This window comes from Emys orbicularis, chromosome 5 (assembly GCF_028017835.1).
Source record: "Emys orbicularis isolate rEmyOrb1 chromosome 5, rEmyOrb1.hap1, whole genome shotgun sequence".
Classification (NCBI taxonomy): Eukaryota; Metazoa; Chordata; order Testudines; family Emydidae; genus Emys; species Emys orbicularis.
Window position 1 is genome coordinate 11,046,885 of NC_088687.1, and position 12,797 is coordinate 11,059,681.

The window sequence follows — 12,797 nt, forward strand, 5'->3', positions numbered from 1 at the left end:
CGCGCACTCTCGCAGGCTACCTGTCAAACGTCCACCGCATTGTCACCCAAACACGAGGCACCTGGAAAACTGCCGAGATCACGGTGTTTAGCCCTGGGCAGATCCCGAGAGAAGACTCAGAAAGCAGATGCTGCTTCCAGCTCGCTTTGCAGGATGGAGCAACAGCTTCTCTCCGCATGTCTAACATTTGGATGGCACCTTGTCTGTGCTATTCCTCCATGGTGTGTTCTTAGCACAGCTCCACAATTCGCTCTGCTACCCAACGTACCCTCATCTGACACCGGGTATTCCTCCTCCTCTCCTCCAGTTTTTGCTGGCATATTGAGCACGGAGCTCCAGATTAGCCCCACATCCTGAATGAACTTTGCAAGAGAGCAAGGTGGTAGCAAGTTGTAGGCAGGGAAACAGACCTGGCAGGGGAATAGCTGCATGATTGTTTTCCCCCTAGACACATGCATTGTGTTAGCTAGCATTTCCCTGAGGGCACAGCCATGATGTGAACGAATCAGGGCAGACAATGAAGCAAGAGCAGATGCTTTAAAGAAGCCATAAACCTGATCTTGGAGGTGTCACTAGAACCAGTTCGTCAGGATCTCTTTATTGTTTAAGAAACTTACAAGGCTTGATCCTTGAGCTTTGGCCCCATCTCCTGCCGAGGCGGTGACCTGGCTCTCCCCATCTAGGCGAGAATGGAGACATCCCAGCCCAAACTGGTGTCAGTTCTATGCTCCCACAGTGTTCCTCCACTGTGTGCGGAGACTGAGTGGGCAGAGCCCAGCATTGCTGCCTGTGCTGTCGGACATGTGACACAGCTGCCCAGATGTGCCAGCCAGCGACATGCTCCTCTGCTAAGCAGCAGGAATTGTCTGGTCACAGAGCTTTGCTTTATGGTATTCAGCGTATGGGGAATGCTCACCTACACCCTCGGGCCAGCTCCTTCCACTCATGCCAGCGCAGCGTATGCTGCATGTGCAGCCATGCACACCTTCCTCTGGCCTCCGGGAAAATCACAGTCCTGTGCCCTCTCCATGTTCCTCTTAATCTTGAGGGAGATGGAGGATCGGGATGTGGCAAACAAACATCCTCCCTCCTAATCCTCCTGACATGACCTGCTGGGGGCCAGATCCATCCCAGCTTAAGGTGGTTACAATTCCCATCCACCCCCACTACCTCTCCTCAGCCTCCGCTGTCGTCTCTCTCCCTTTCTGGTGTCACAGCCTACTGGATGACTAGCAACTTCCAGAGGTAAATAACAACCCCCTGCAATGCAGCAGGAATACCACAACGCACAACAAGCTGGCTTGTCCAGACAGACCCTGGGACAGGGCAAGTACTTGAGGGCAAGGTCACCACCCCGTGCAGAGACTCTCACCATTCTCCCAGGCTAAAAAGGGCTAGGCTGAGCTAGCAACAATGGAAGAGACCTCAAGGAACTCCTAGGCGGGTGGCACTCCCTCCTGAGTCTACACTGACCCAACCCCCCAACGGCAGGTCAAAGTACCTCTCGGCCTCCCTGCAGCCATACCAAAGTCACTGGGCGGACTGCAACCCTTCTGGTGACAGCCTTCAGGGAAGAAAATAAAGTCCCTGGTACCACACCTTCCAATTTCTCAGAGAGGGAAGAATAAATCCGTCCACTCCTGCAGGGTCCCGCAGATGTGAAACAACACTTCCTGGCCAGGCGTATCAAAGGCTGCTCCTAGAGATAACGGGTTTCTCTGGGCCTGTTGCTAGGGAGGGATTGTCCGCCATAGGTAATACATCACTGGTCCAAAATTAGGTCTAAAAGCTGCCTGGCAAAGGGGCTGGCTAACTGGGGTCAAGATGAAACGGCAGTTCCTCCAGCAGCACCTACTCAATAACCCCCACCCCCGAAGGGGAGGTCAGAGGCTGGAGAGCTGGCTCATGTCAAGCGAGGGGCCTGAGACAGGGCCTCCTGTTGTCTGTGGGTCGTGCATTCCTGAAGGGAAACTTTCACCACCCCCTAAATAATGTTCCCCCCAAATACTCTTCACAGTGATCTCTTCCCTAGCCAGGGAGAGCGGGATCCAGCTCGCAAGTGATGGGGAGCACACAAGATCTCACAGAGCAAAATTTGGCTGAAGAAGACTGTGCATTTATAGCTGCCTGCCTAGCACTTTGTGGGTTTGACAAAATTAGAATTTATCTTTTCAGCAAAGCTGGTGCATAGCTATTGTTTATATAGACTGATATACAGGCACACACAGTATCCTCGGCCAGTGGCGCTCAACCTTTAGTCTGAGTCGTCTTGGGTACCCCAAGTTCCCCCTCACTTCAAAACTACTTGCTTACAGAATCAGACATAAAAAGACAGACGTGTCACAGCGCACTGTTACTGACACATTGCCGACTTTCTCATTGTTACCATAGAATGATCAAATAAAACAATTGGAATGTAAATATTGTACTTACATGTCAGTGTATCATATAGAGGGCAGGATAAACAAGTCAGTGTCTGTATGAAATTTTAGTTTGTACTGATTTCCATAGTGCTTTGTACGTAGCCTGTGGTAAAACTAGGCAAATATCTAGATGAGTTGCTGTACCCCCTGGAAGACCCCTGTGTGCCCCCAGGGTTCACAGACCCCTGGCTGAGAACCACTGGCCTAGGCAGAGCTGGGAGTGATGCCGATAGCTAAGATTACCCAACATTTCTCATTATAACTCCCTGTTTCAAGCTTTTACAATTTTCAACAACACAGACAGACAGAGAGTTGGGAAGGAGCTGGGGTGTGTGTATCTCTGAGACAGGGTGTTGGATAGGAGCTGGGGTGTGTGTAACTCTGACACAAGGAGTTGGGAAAGAGCTGGGGTGTGTGTATTTCTGAGACAGGGTGTTGGATAGGGACTGGGGTGTGTGTATCTCTGAGACAGGGAGTTGGGAAAGAGCTGGGGTGTGTGTATCTCTGAGACAGGGTGTTGGATAGGGACTGGGGTGTGTGTATCTCTGAGACAGGGAGTTGGGAAAGAGCTGGGGTGTGTGTATTTCTGAGACGGGGTGGTGGATAGGAACTGGGGTGTGTGTATCTCTGAGACAGGGTGTTGGATAGGAGCTGGGGTGTGGAGCTGGGGTGTGTGTATTTCTGAGACAGGGTGTTGGATAGGAGCAATGGGGGGGGGGAGTAGGAGACAGGGTGTTGGATAGGAATGGGTGATATGGACTCATCTGGATATTGAGAGGGGGTTGGATAAGAGCAGAGAGGGTAGGGGGTAGGAGATGGGGGTGAGAGATAGGGGAAGGCAGGAGGGGGTGGGAGGCAGGAGCTGGCGGCTTGAGGGGGCAGGAAGAGGTGGGAGGCAGGAGCTGGCGGTTGAAGGGGGCAGAAAGGGGTGGGAGGTAGGAGCTGGTGGCTGGAGGGGGCAGGAGGCGGTGGGAGGTAGGAGCTGGTGGTTGGAGGGGGCAGGAGGGGGTGGGAGGCGGGAGCTGGCGCTGGTTGGATAGGAGGAGAGAGGGTAGGGGATAGGAGGTGGCGGTTGGAGGGGGTGGGAGGCGGGAGCTGACGCTGGTTGGATAGTAGCAGAGAGGGTAGGGGGTAGGAGGTGGGGGTTGGAGGGGGTGGGAGGAGGGAGCTGGCGCTGGTTGGATAGGAGGAGAGAGGGTAGGGGATAGGAGGTGGCGGTTGGAGGGGGTGGGAGGCGGGAGCTGGCGCTGGTTGGATAGGAGCAGAGGGGTAGGAGGTGGGGGTTGGAGGGGGTGGGAGGAGGGAGCTGGCGCTGGTTGGATAGGAGGAGAGAGGGTAGGGGATAGGAGGTGGCGGTTGGAGGGGGTGGGAGGAGGGAGCTGACGCTGGTTGGATAGTAGCAGAGAGGGTAGGGGATAGGAGGTGGAGGTTGGAAGGGGTGGGAGGGAGGAGCTGGCGCTGGTTCGATAGGAGCAGAGAAGGTAGGGGATAGGAGGTGGGGGTTGGAAGGGGGTGGGAGGGAGGAGCTGGCGCTGGTTGGATAGGAGCAGAGAGGGTAGGGGATAGGAGGTGGGGGTTGGAAGGGGGTGGGAGGGAGGAGCTGGCGCTGGTTGGATAGAAGCAGAGAGGGTAGGGGATAGGAGGTGGTGGTTGGAAGCGGGTGGGAGGCGGGAGCTGGCGCTGGTTGGATAGGAGCAGAGAGGGTAGGGGATAGGAGGTGGGGGTTGGAAGGGGGTGGGAGGGAGGAGCTGGCGCTGGTTGGATAGAAGCAGAGAGGGTAGGGGATAGGAGGTGGTGGTTGGAAGCGGGTGGGAGGCGGGAGCTGGCGCTGGTTGGATAGGAGCAGAGAGGGTAGGGGATAGGAGGTGGGGGTTGGAAGGGGGTGGGAGGGAGGAGCTGGCGCTGTTTGGATAGAAGCAGAGAGGGTAGGGGATAGGAGGTGGGGGTTGGAAGGGGGTGGGAGGGAGGAGCTGGCGCTGTTTGGATAGAAGCAGAGAGGGTAGGGGATAGGAGGTGGGGGTTGGAAGGGGGTGGGAGGGAGGAGCTGGCGCTGGTTGGATAGTAGCAGAGAGGGTAGGGGATAAGAGGTGGGGGTTGGAAGGGGGTGGGAGAGAGGAGCTGGCGCTGGTTGGATAGGAGCAGAGATGGTAGGGGATAGGAGGTGGGGGTTGGAAGGGGGTGGGAGGCGGGAGCTGGCGCTGGTTGGATAGGAGCAGAGATGGTAGGGGATAGGAGATGGGGGTTGGAAGGCGGTGGGAGGGAGGAGCTGGCGCTGGTTGGATAGGAGCAGAGAGGGTAGGGGATAAGAGGTGGCGGTTGGAGGGGGTGGGAGGCGGGAGCTGGCGCTGGTTGGATAGGAGCGGAGAGGGTAGGGGATAGGAGGTGGTGGTTGGAGGGGTTGGGAGGGAGGAGCTGGCGCTGGTTGGATAGGAGCAGAGATGGTAGGGGATAGGAGGTGGGGGTTGGAAGGGGGTGGGAGGGAGGAGCTGGCACTGGTTGGATAGTAGCAGAGAGGGTAGGGGATAAGAGGTGGGGGTTGGAAGGGGGTGGGAGAGAGGAGCTGGCGCTGGTTGGATAGGAGCAGAGATGGTAGGGGATAGGAGGTGGGGGTTGGAAGGGGGTGGGAGGCGGGAGCTGGCGCTTGTTGGATAGGAGCAGAGATGGTAGGGGATAGGAGATGGGGGTTGGAAGGCGGTGGGAGGGAGGAGCTGGCGCTGGTTGGATAGGAGCAGAGAGGGTAGGGGATAGGAGGTGGAGGTTGGAGGGGGGTGGGAGGGAGGAGCTGGCGCTGGTTGGATAGGAGCAGAGAGGGTAGGGGATAAGAGGTGGCGGTTGGAGGGGGTGGGAGGCGGGAGCTGGCGCTGGTTGGATAGGAGCGGAGAGGGTAGGGGATAGGAGGTGGTGGTTGGAGGGGTTGGGAGGGAGGAGCTGGCGCTGGTTGGATAGGAGCAGAGAGGGTAGGGGATAGGTGGTGGTTGGAGGGGGTGGGAGGGAGGAGCTGGCGCTGGTTGGATAGGAGCAGAGAGGGTAGGGGATAAGAGGTGGGGGTTGGAAGGGGGTGGGAGAGAGGAGCTGGCGCTGGTTGGATAGGAGCAGAGATGGTAGGGGATAGGAGGTGGGGGTTGGAAGGGGGTGGGAGGCGGGAGCTGGCGCTGGTTGGATAGGAGCAGAGATGGTAGGGGATAGGAGATGGGGGTTGGAAGGCGGTGGGAGGGAGGAGCTGGCGCTGGTTGGATAGGAGCAGAGAGGGTAGGGGATAAGAGGTGGCGGTTGGAGGGGGTGGGAGGCGGGAGCTGGCGCTGGTTGGATAGGAGCGGAGAGGGTAGGGGATAGGAGGTGGTGGTTGGAGGGGTTGGGAGGGAGGAGCTGGCGCTGGTTGGATAGGAGCAGAGAGGGTAGGGGATAGGTGGTGGTTGGAGGGGGTGGGAGGGAGGAGCTGGCGCTGGTTGGATAGGAGCAGAGAGGGTAGGGGATAGGAGGTGGCTGTTGGAGGGGGTGGGAGGGAGGAGCTGGCGCTGGTTGGATAGGAGCAGAGAGGGTAGGGGATAGGAGATGGGGGTTGGAGGGGTTGGGAGGGAGGAGCTGGCGCTGGTTGGATAGGAGCAGAGAGGGTAGGGGATAAGAGGTGGCGGTTGGAGGGGGTGGGAGGCGGGAGCTGGCGCTGGTTGGATAGGAGCGGAGAGGGTAGGGGATAGGAGGTGGCTGTTGGAGGGGGTGGGAGGGAGGAGCTGGCGCTGGTTGGATAGGAGCAGAGAGGGTAGGGGATAGGTGGCAGTTGGAGGGGGTGGGAGGGAGGAGCTGGCGCTGGTTGGATAGGAGCAGAGAGGGTAGGGGATAGGAGGTGGCGGTTGGAGGGGGTGGGAGGCGGGAGCTGGCGCTGGTTGGATAGGAGCAGAGGGGTAGGAGGTGGGGGTTGGAGGGGGTGGGAGGAGGGAGCTGGCGCTGGTTGGATAGGAGCAGAGAGGGTAGGGGATAGGAGGTGGCGGTTGGAAGGGTGTGGGAGGAGGGAGCTGGCGCTGGTTGGATAGGAGCAGAGAGGGTAGGGGATAGGTGGTGGCGGTTGGAGGGGTCAGGTGCTGGAGGGGAGGGGGTTGCATTGGCATTTGATAACTTGGGAATTCTTGATTTTGTACTTCCCTGTGGTGTCAGGGACGCACTCGTGGGTATGCTGTCTATAGACCATGTGCTCACAGGATGGGCCGGATCTTCACCCACAGCGAGTTTACAGTCAGTGAAGCTGGGGCCAATGTCAGCCTTCCTGCTGGCCTCACCCTGGCACAGCCCCTTCACGGGCAGGGGAGGAGCAGGTGCTTAGAGCTAGCTTGAAACCAGCTGGGGATTCCCCTCTATCCGGGCATTCCTCACTGCCCCAGAGCTGCCTTCCAGCTGTTGCTGGGGTCACACAAACACCTGGAGCAGGGCCGAGAGTCTGGCCTAGCTATGAAAAACTCCCTGACAGAATCACGTTGAGATGGAGTACACGGTAAGACAAGCAATGGGGTTAATCTGCAGCAAGGGAGAGTTAGAAAGATTTCCCTAATATCAAACCTACCTACAAGGCTAGTCAAGCTCTGGAACAGGCTTCCAAGGGAGGTTGTGGAAGCCCATCATTGGAGAACAGGCTGGACAAACACCTGTCAGGGATGGTCTGGGTTTACTTGGTCCCACCTCAGCGCAGGGGGCTGGACTAGAAGACTTGAGGTTCCTTCCAGCCCGACATTACTACGATTCTAATTAAAATAATTACATTACAGGGATGTTGTAATTATTCTAAAACCAAGTGCTCTGATCCCCGGAAATCTGCAGAGAAGGTTAAACTTAAAAGACATCCAAATATGTGGCGGTAAGAAGTGCATCCGAACAACTTTCACTTTGGCCTGTGGTGGTTTATGGTCATTTTTTGCCACTGTGCTGTTGGAGGTAGAGAGTTGCGCTAGGAGGTGAATGAATGCAAGCAGTGGCCATCTTTGCTAAGGCAGCCTCACTTTGATGCTAGCCATTTTGAAAGAGGGAAGATCTTTGTGGAATTCTCACCTTATCCGTGAGCCTTTGCTGAAGAAGAAACTTTCAGTTTTGAAGAATAATAGCAAGAGAGACCAAGAATCCTAAAAATAATACTATAAATATAGTCCATGCACAAGATTTCACTGAGTTTGAATAGTCTGTGTTATTCTGTTACTAAGACCATTAAGGACAAAAATAGGTTTGACAGACTTTCTTAATGGAGTCATTTAAAATTCATTTTTAACGGATTATCTAATTACAGCTTTCATAGCTTTGTAGATTCCAAGGCCAGAAGGGACCACTGTGATCATCTACTCTGACCGCCTGTATAGCGCAGCCCAGAGAACTTCCCAAAATAACTCCTAGAGCAGATCTGTTAGAAAAACATCCCATCTTGCTTTAAAACTTGCTAGTGATGGAGAATCCGCCATGACCCTTGGTAAATTGTTCTAATAGTTAATTACCCTCACTGTCAAAAATGTCCACCTTGTTTCCACTCTGAATTGGTCTAGCTTCAACTTCCAGCCTTTGGATCATGTTATCCCTTTCTCTGCTAGACTGAAGAGCCCATTAGTAAATATTTGGTCCTCAAGCAGAGTTGGACCTTGCAAGGGAATTAAAACCAATAATAAACAGCTCTAGTGCCATATAAGTAAGAAGGAAACAATAAGTGGGACCTTGGGATGAGGATGGGGTGGAGATTAAAGATTATCTAGGCATGGCCCAACACCTAAACATATACTTTGCCTGGGTTTTAAATAAGGGTAAAGAGGTGCTTAGGGATAGTGGCAGGGTGGCTAATGGAAATGAGGATATGGAGGTAGAAATGTCCATGATGGAATCTGTGGAGTGCCACAGCTCCACTCCTGGCCCCAGCCCTGCACCCAGGGCTCCAGGGGGAACGCAGACAAGGGTAAGGAGGGACACAAGGTAAAAAGTTTGGGGACCACTGTCTTCATGGGACTAAATCAGGGGGCCCAGATAATCTCCATCCAAGAATATTAAAGGAACTGGCACATGAAATTGCAAGACTAATAGCAAGGATTTTTAATGAATCTGTAAACTTGGGTGTCTTACCCTATGACTAGAGAATTGCTGATATAGTTCCTATTTTTAAGAAAGGAAAAAAAGTGATTCGGGAAACTACAGGCCTGTTCGTTTGACCTCAATCGTATGCAAGCTCTTGGAACAAATTTTGAAAGAGAAAGTAGTTAAGGACAGAGGTGAACGGTAATTGGGATAAAATACAACATGGGTTTACAAAAGGTAGATCATGCCAGACCGACCTGATCTTCTTTGAGGAGAAACTGATTTTTTAGACAAAGGAAATGCAGTAGATCTAGTCTACCTGGATGTCAGTAAGACATTTGATATAGTTCCATATGGAGAAGATGGGGATTCATGAGAGAATTGAATGGTAGATAAGGAACTGGTTAAAGGGGAGACTACAACCTGTCATACTGAAAGGTGAACTGTCAGGCTAGAGGGAGGTTACTAGCAGAGTTCATTGGGGATCAGTCTTGGGACCAATCTTATTTAACACTTTTATTACTGACCTTAGCACAAAAAGTGGGAGTGTACTAATAAAATTTGTGGATGACGCAAAGTTGGGAGGTATTGCCAATATGGAGGAGAACCAGAATATCATACAAGGAGGTCTGGACAACCTTGTAAACAGGAGTAATAGAAATGGGCTGAAATTTAATAGTGCAAAGTGCAAGGTCATGCACTTAGGGACTAACAACAAGAGTTTTTGCTATAAGCTGGGGCTGTATCAGCTGGAAGGCACAGAGCAGGAGAAAGACCTGGGTATATTGGTTGTTCACAGGATGACTATGAGCTGCCAATGTGAAGCAGCCATGAAAAAGGCTAATGGGATCCTAGGATGCATCAAGTGAGGTATTTCCAGTAGAGAAGGGAAACTTAACAAAAAAGCATTCATCAGGGTCAGAGAGCAAACGAAAATAATTTCAAACCGAACAGTTAAAGTTTGGCAAAAGAATTAGCAACTAAAAATAAAGTATTATGATGGAAAATGTTAGGCAACATTAAGTTCAGACATCCCAACTAGCCCCACCCATAAGAACTTGTATGTGGGGTCAAACCTCAGCTGGTGGAAATTGGCTTCAATGGAGCTGTTCTGATTTATAGCAGCTGAGGATCTGATTGGGTATGTCTCTGTAGTAGCATTGCTGGGTGTCTCAGGTGAGCTCAGCTGACAAAGTGTACTCCTGAGAACTCTACGAGTACAAATAAAACTCACTGGGCTTAGTTTTGGTTGTAGCCATTGTTTGAAAGAGCTGGACCTTGATCAAACTGTGAGATTCAAAGAGTAAATCTGATTTGTATCTCTGATGTAGCGTGCTCAGACTTTGAGCTCCTGGTATCAAGGGTCTCTCCTTGCAAGATGCCCCCTGATTTTCAGAAAACTGAGAAGATTGCAGAAGCCCTTGTCTTTCTGAAAAGAGACTGATTTGAGTATATGCCAATAAAGTGAGGAATGTGGACAGCAAAGTATCAAAATGGGGAAGAGAGATGGACACTTAGGAAGTAGTGAGGAATGTTCAATTAGCAGTTGATAAACAGCAGAGCAGGAAACACTTGGGAAAATGGGATATTTACAAATCAGCAGGTGCAGATGATATACATCCCCATGTTGAAGGAATTTAAAGAACTACTGGCAATCATTTGGGGAAAGTCCTGGAGAACTGGGGGAAATAGAAAAGGACAGGAGAAAAAATGTTGATCTTCCCCAGCACCCAAAAACCATGTGAATCAGTAAATCTAACTAAAATCCCTGGGAAAAGAATATAAATCTGTAAACCTTCACACCAGAGGAAAATGAAAACATGGGCAATAAGCAGCATGTTTATGAAGGGCAACCTGTGTACAATCAATCTCTTTGCTCTGTTGGATACAGATATAAAATGGAAGAAGAGAACGCAATTAATATCTGCACTTTGCTAAATGTTGGATACAGCATCTCAGTGCCTCGTACAGGAGGAATTCCATGTTTTGTATGCACAACTCAGGAGCAACTTTCAGAGGGCTTAGCCGTTAGTCTGCTATCAAGGTGATATCTCACCCCCTGTATGTATGGAAGGAATGCACATCTGCAGTTCCTTCCCTTGCCCAGGCTGCCCCCCAGCCCTCCTCCACACACAGCGTGAACGCATCAGCCAAAGGGAACTGTTGCTTATAGCATCAGGTACTTACATTCAGCGCATTCTTAGCAGCTTCTGCTTCTGAGCGACTGTCAAAGCTGACAAACCCTACAGGCTGAGGAGAAAAGAGAAGAGGAGAGGGTCAGGGGATGACTCAGGGAAGGAGCAGCGTCCTCCCCTCACAGATACAGGGGCCCTGCTCACTAGCACCCACCAAGGATACTTGGGACCTGTAGTCCCCAACAGTCATCTCCCTGTTTCAGAGCGGAGCTGAGAACCACCCTGCAGATCTCCAAGGGCCATATCTGCCCAATGGGCTTCACTTTGGCAACCTCTGCTATAAAATCACAACCTCTGCTGCCTTCCTCGCCTTCCTCTGGAAGGTCTAAGTGTGCAGTGCCTGGGATGAGTGTTGGGAGACATGTGTACCCAAAGGCCTAGTCCAGTGTAACTGAAACAGCATTGGCTTCCCCAGTTGGCTTCAACTATGTTCTTAAAGTGGAGCCTTCAGGGACCCTCCATCCTTCATCTAGGTCTAGCTCCACTGTGGACAGCCACAAACCGGACGGGGGCTCCTACCTCTTTGGCAAGGACTAGAAGGGCTGTGCTGTGACCGAGCAGGAAAGCTGTGTTCGGGGGCGACCACAGGACTCCTGCTCTCTTCCAGGTGCTTGGGGGAGAAGATGCGTCTGGAGTCTCCAGGTTACTCCTGCATCCTTGCTTCCCTCCATTTTCCCTGCTGGGTAATCCCAGAGGAGCCGTGGCACAGAACTATGAGCTCTGCCCAGAGGAGGCTGCTGCTGGGGCTGGTGCTACGTGTAGGGGGAAAGAGCTGAAGACCAGGCTGAGCGCAAGGCGGCTCTCCCTGCACCAGGCCGGATGCCAGGCTAAGCGATGCACCCCGCACTGGGCAGCTCTCCCCGCAGGCCAGGGAAAAAAGCCCGTTATCTGTGAGGCTCAACTTGAGCTCTTCTCCAGAAGGCTTGATTCCCCCTAGGAATGGTACTGCCCTGAGCCGCTCGCCCCAGCTGGCCTGCACGCCTTCCATGACAGGGTAAAGACGCGGCAATGAAACACTGCGGCGTGCTGGAGGACGGGGTTGCTGGTCATGCCGCTCCCGAGCGTTTTAGATTTGATTCACGGTTCTGCTTGTCCACGGAAAGCGCAGACTCAACAGCATCTTCACGGAGAGCTCACAGGTCTGGGGCCATCAGTGTGCTGCCTTCGCAGTACATACCCCATTGGGGGCACTTCATTACCTTGCTGCTCATTCCTAAATCACCTGCTCCCCTCCCCCCCAAAGAAATACAGGCTTCTGCTCCTTGCATTGAGCACAGCCAGCGGCTAGGCCGCAGGGAGGGTGGGGGCAAGGGAACATCCTGAACCTGGGTGTGCGGCGAGGCCGTTAGCTGTGCTCATTTGCTGTTTCTAATCAGTTTACAGCTAATGTCGGATACTGAGGTTCTGAGCACTGGTTAGGCCTTTACCTGTTTAGAGGTGAGTTTTATAAGAGAGCCTTCATAACCCTGCAAGAAAAGAGAAAAAGCGTTGTTTAGTCAAGGCACTCACCAGGTCGTGGCGAACAGTCAGTGCTTAAAGCTAAGAGGGCAAAAAGCGTAGGATTCGGCGTTGTTTTTCACTGTTTTACAGGGCATGCTGGCCCTTTAAGGCAGGCTACAGGCCACTAGCCGTGCCAACCTAGACCAGAGCCATATGGAACCACAGGCCACAGCAAGGCCTGCTGGGAAGGGAGCCTTCTGTACCCTCAGCCAGGGAGGGGCCAAGGGAATGGGCAGAGAAAGCCAGAGGCTGGGAGAGGCACTCTGGATCTCACCATAGGTGGCTGGCAGGAGGCCAGTTTCTGGTGCGGTTTCTGCAGAACCCCGAGGAAGGGGCATGCTTTGGGGATGGATCAGACAGCTAATAATCCTTCCCAGGGTCAGAGCTCTCAGGATGGGGAGGGTGTGAGCTCCCCAACAGCTATAAGGGACACGGCACAGAGAACACCCCTTTGCTGGGCATAGAAACAGGGGTCAGGCACTAGCCCATGCTACAGCCCTTGGTGTTGCCAAAGCTGTGCAAAGGGTCTGTACAGCTCCCCAAAGAGAGGATTCCCCTGGCTCTGCTTCACTCCCCCACTGCCTAGGGGATGTGTTGGGGGCTGCCCAAAGGAGTGGGTTGTGACAGAACCTACCCCTGTGTTCAC

At 53.0% G+C, this 12,797-nt stretch overlaps 1 protein-coding gene across 1 annotated transcript in view; it reads right to left on the reverse strand.

Annotated features, from left to right (window-relative positions):
• The window catches only part of RBPMS (RNA binding protein, mRNA processing factor), a 102,375-nt gene that overhangs the window by 43,552 nt on the left and 46,026 nt on the right, over positions 1-12,797 (reverse strand). Inside the window, exons 3-4 of the mRNA XM_065405404.1 lie at positions 12,079-12,117; positions 10,644-10,706 (exon numbers count right to left, since the gene is read on the reverse strand). Of these exons, the coding sequence (XP_065261476.1) occupies positions 10,644-10,706; positions 12,079-12,117 (102 nt within the window). The remainder of the gene's footprint in view (positions 1-10,643; positions 10,707-12,078; positions 12,118-12,797) is intronic.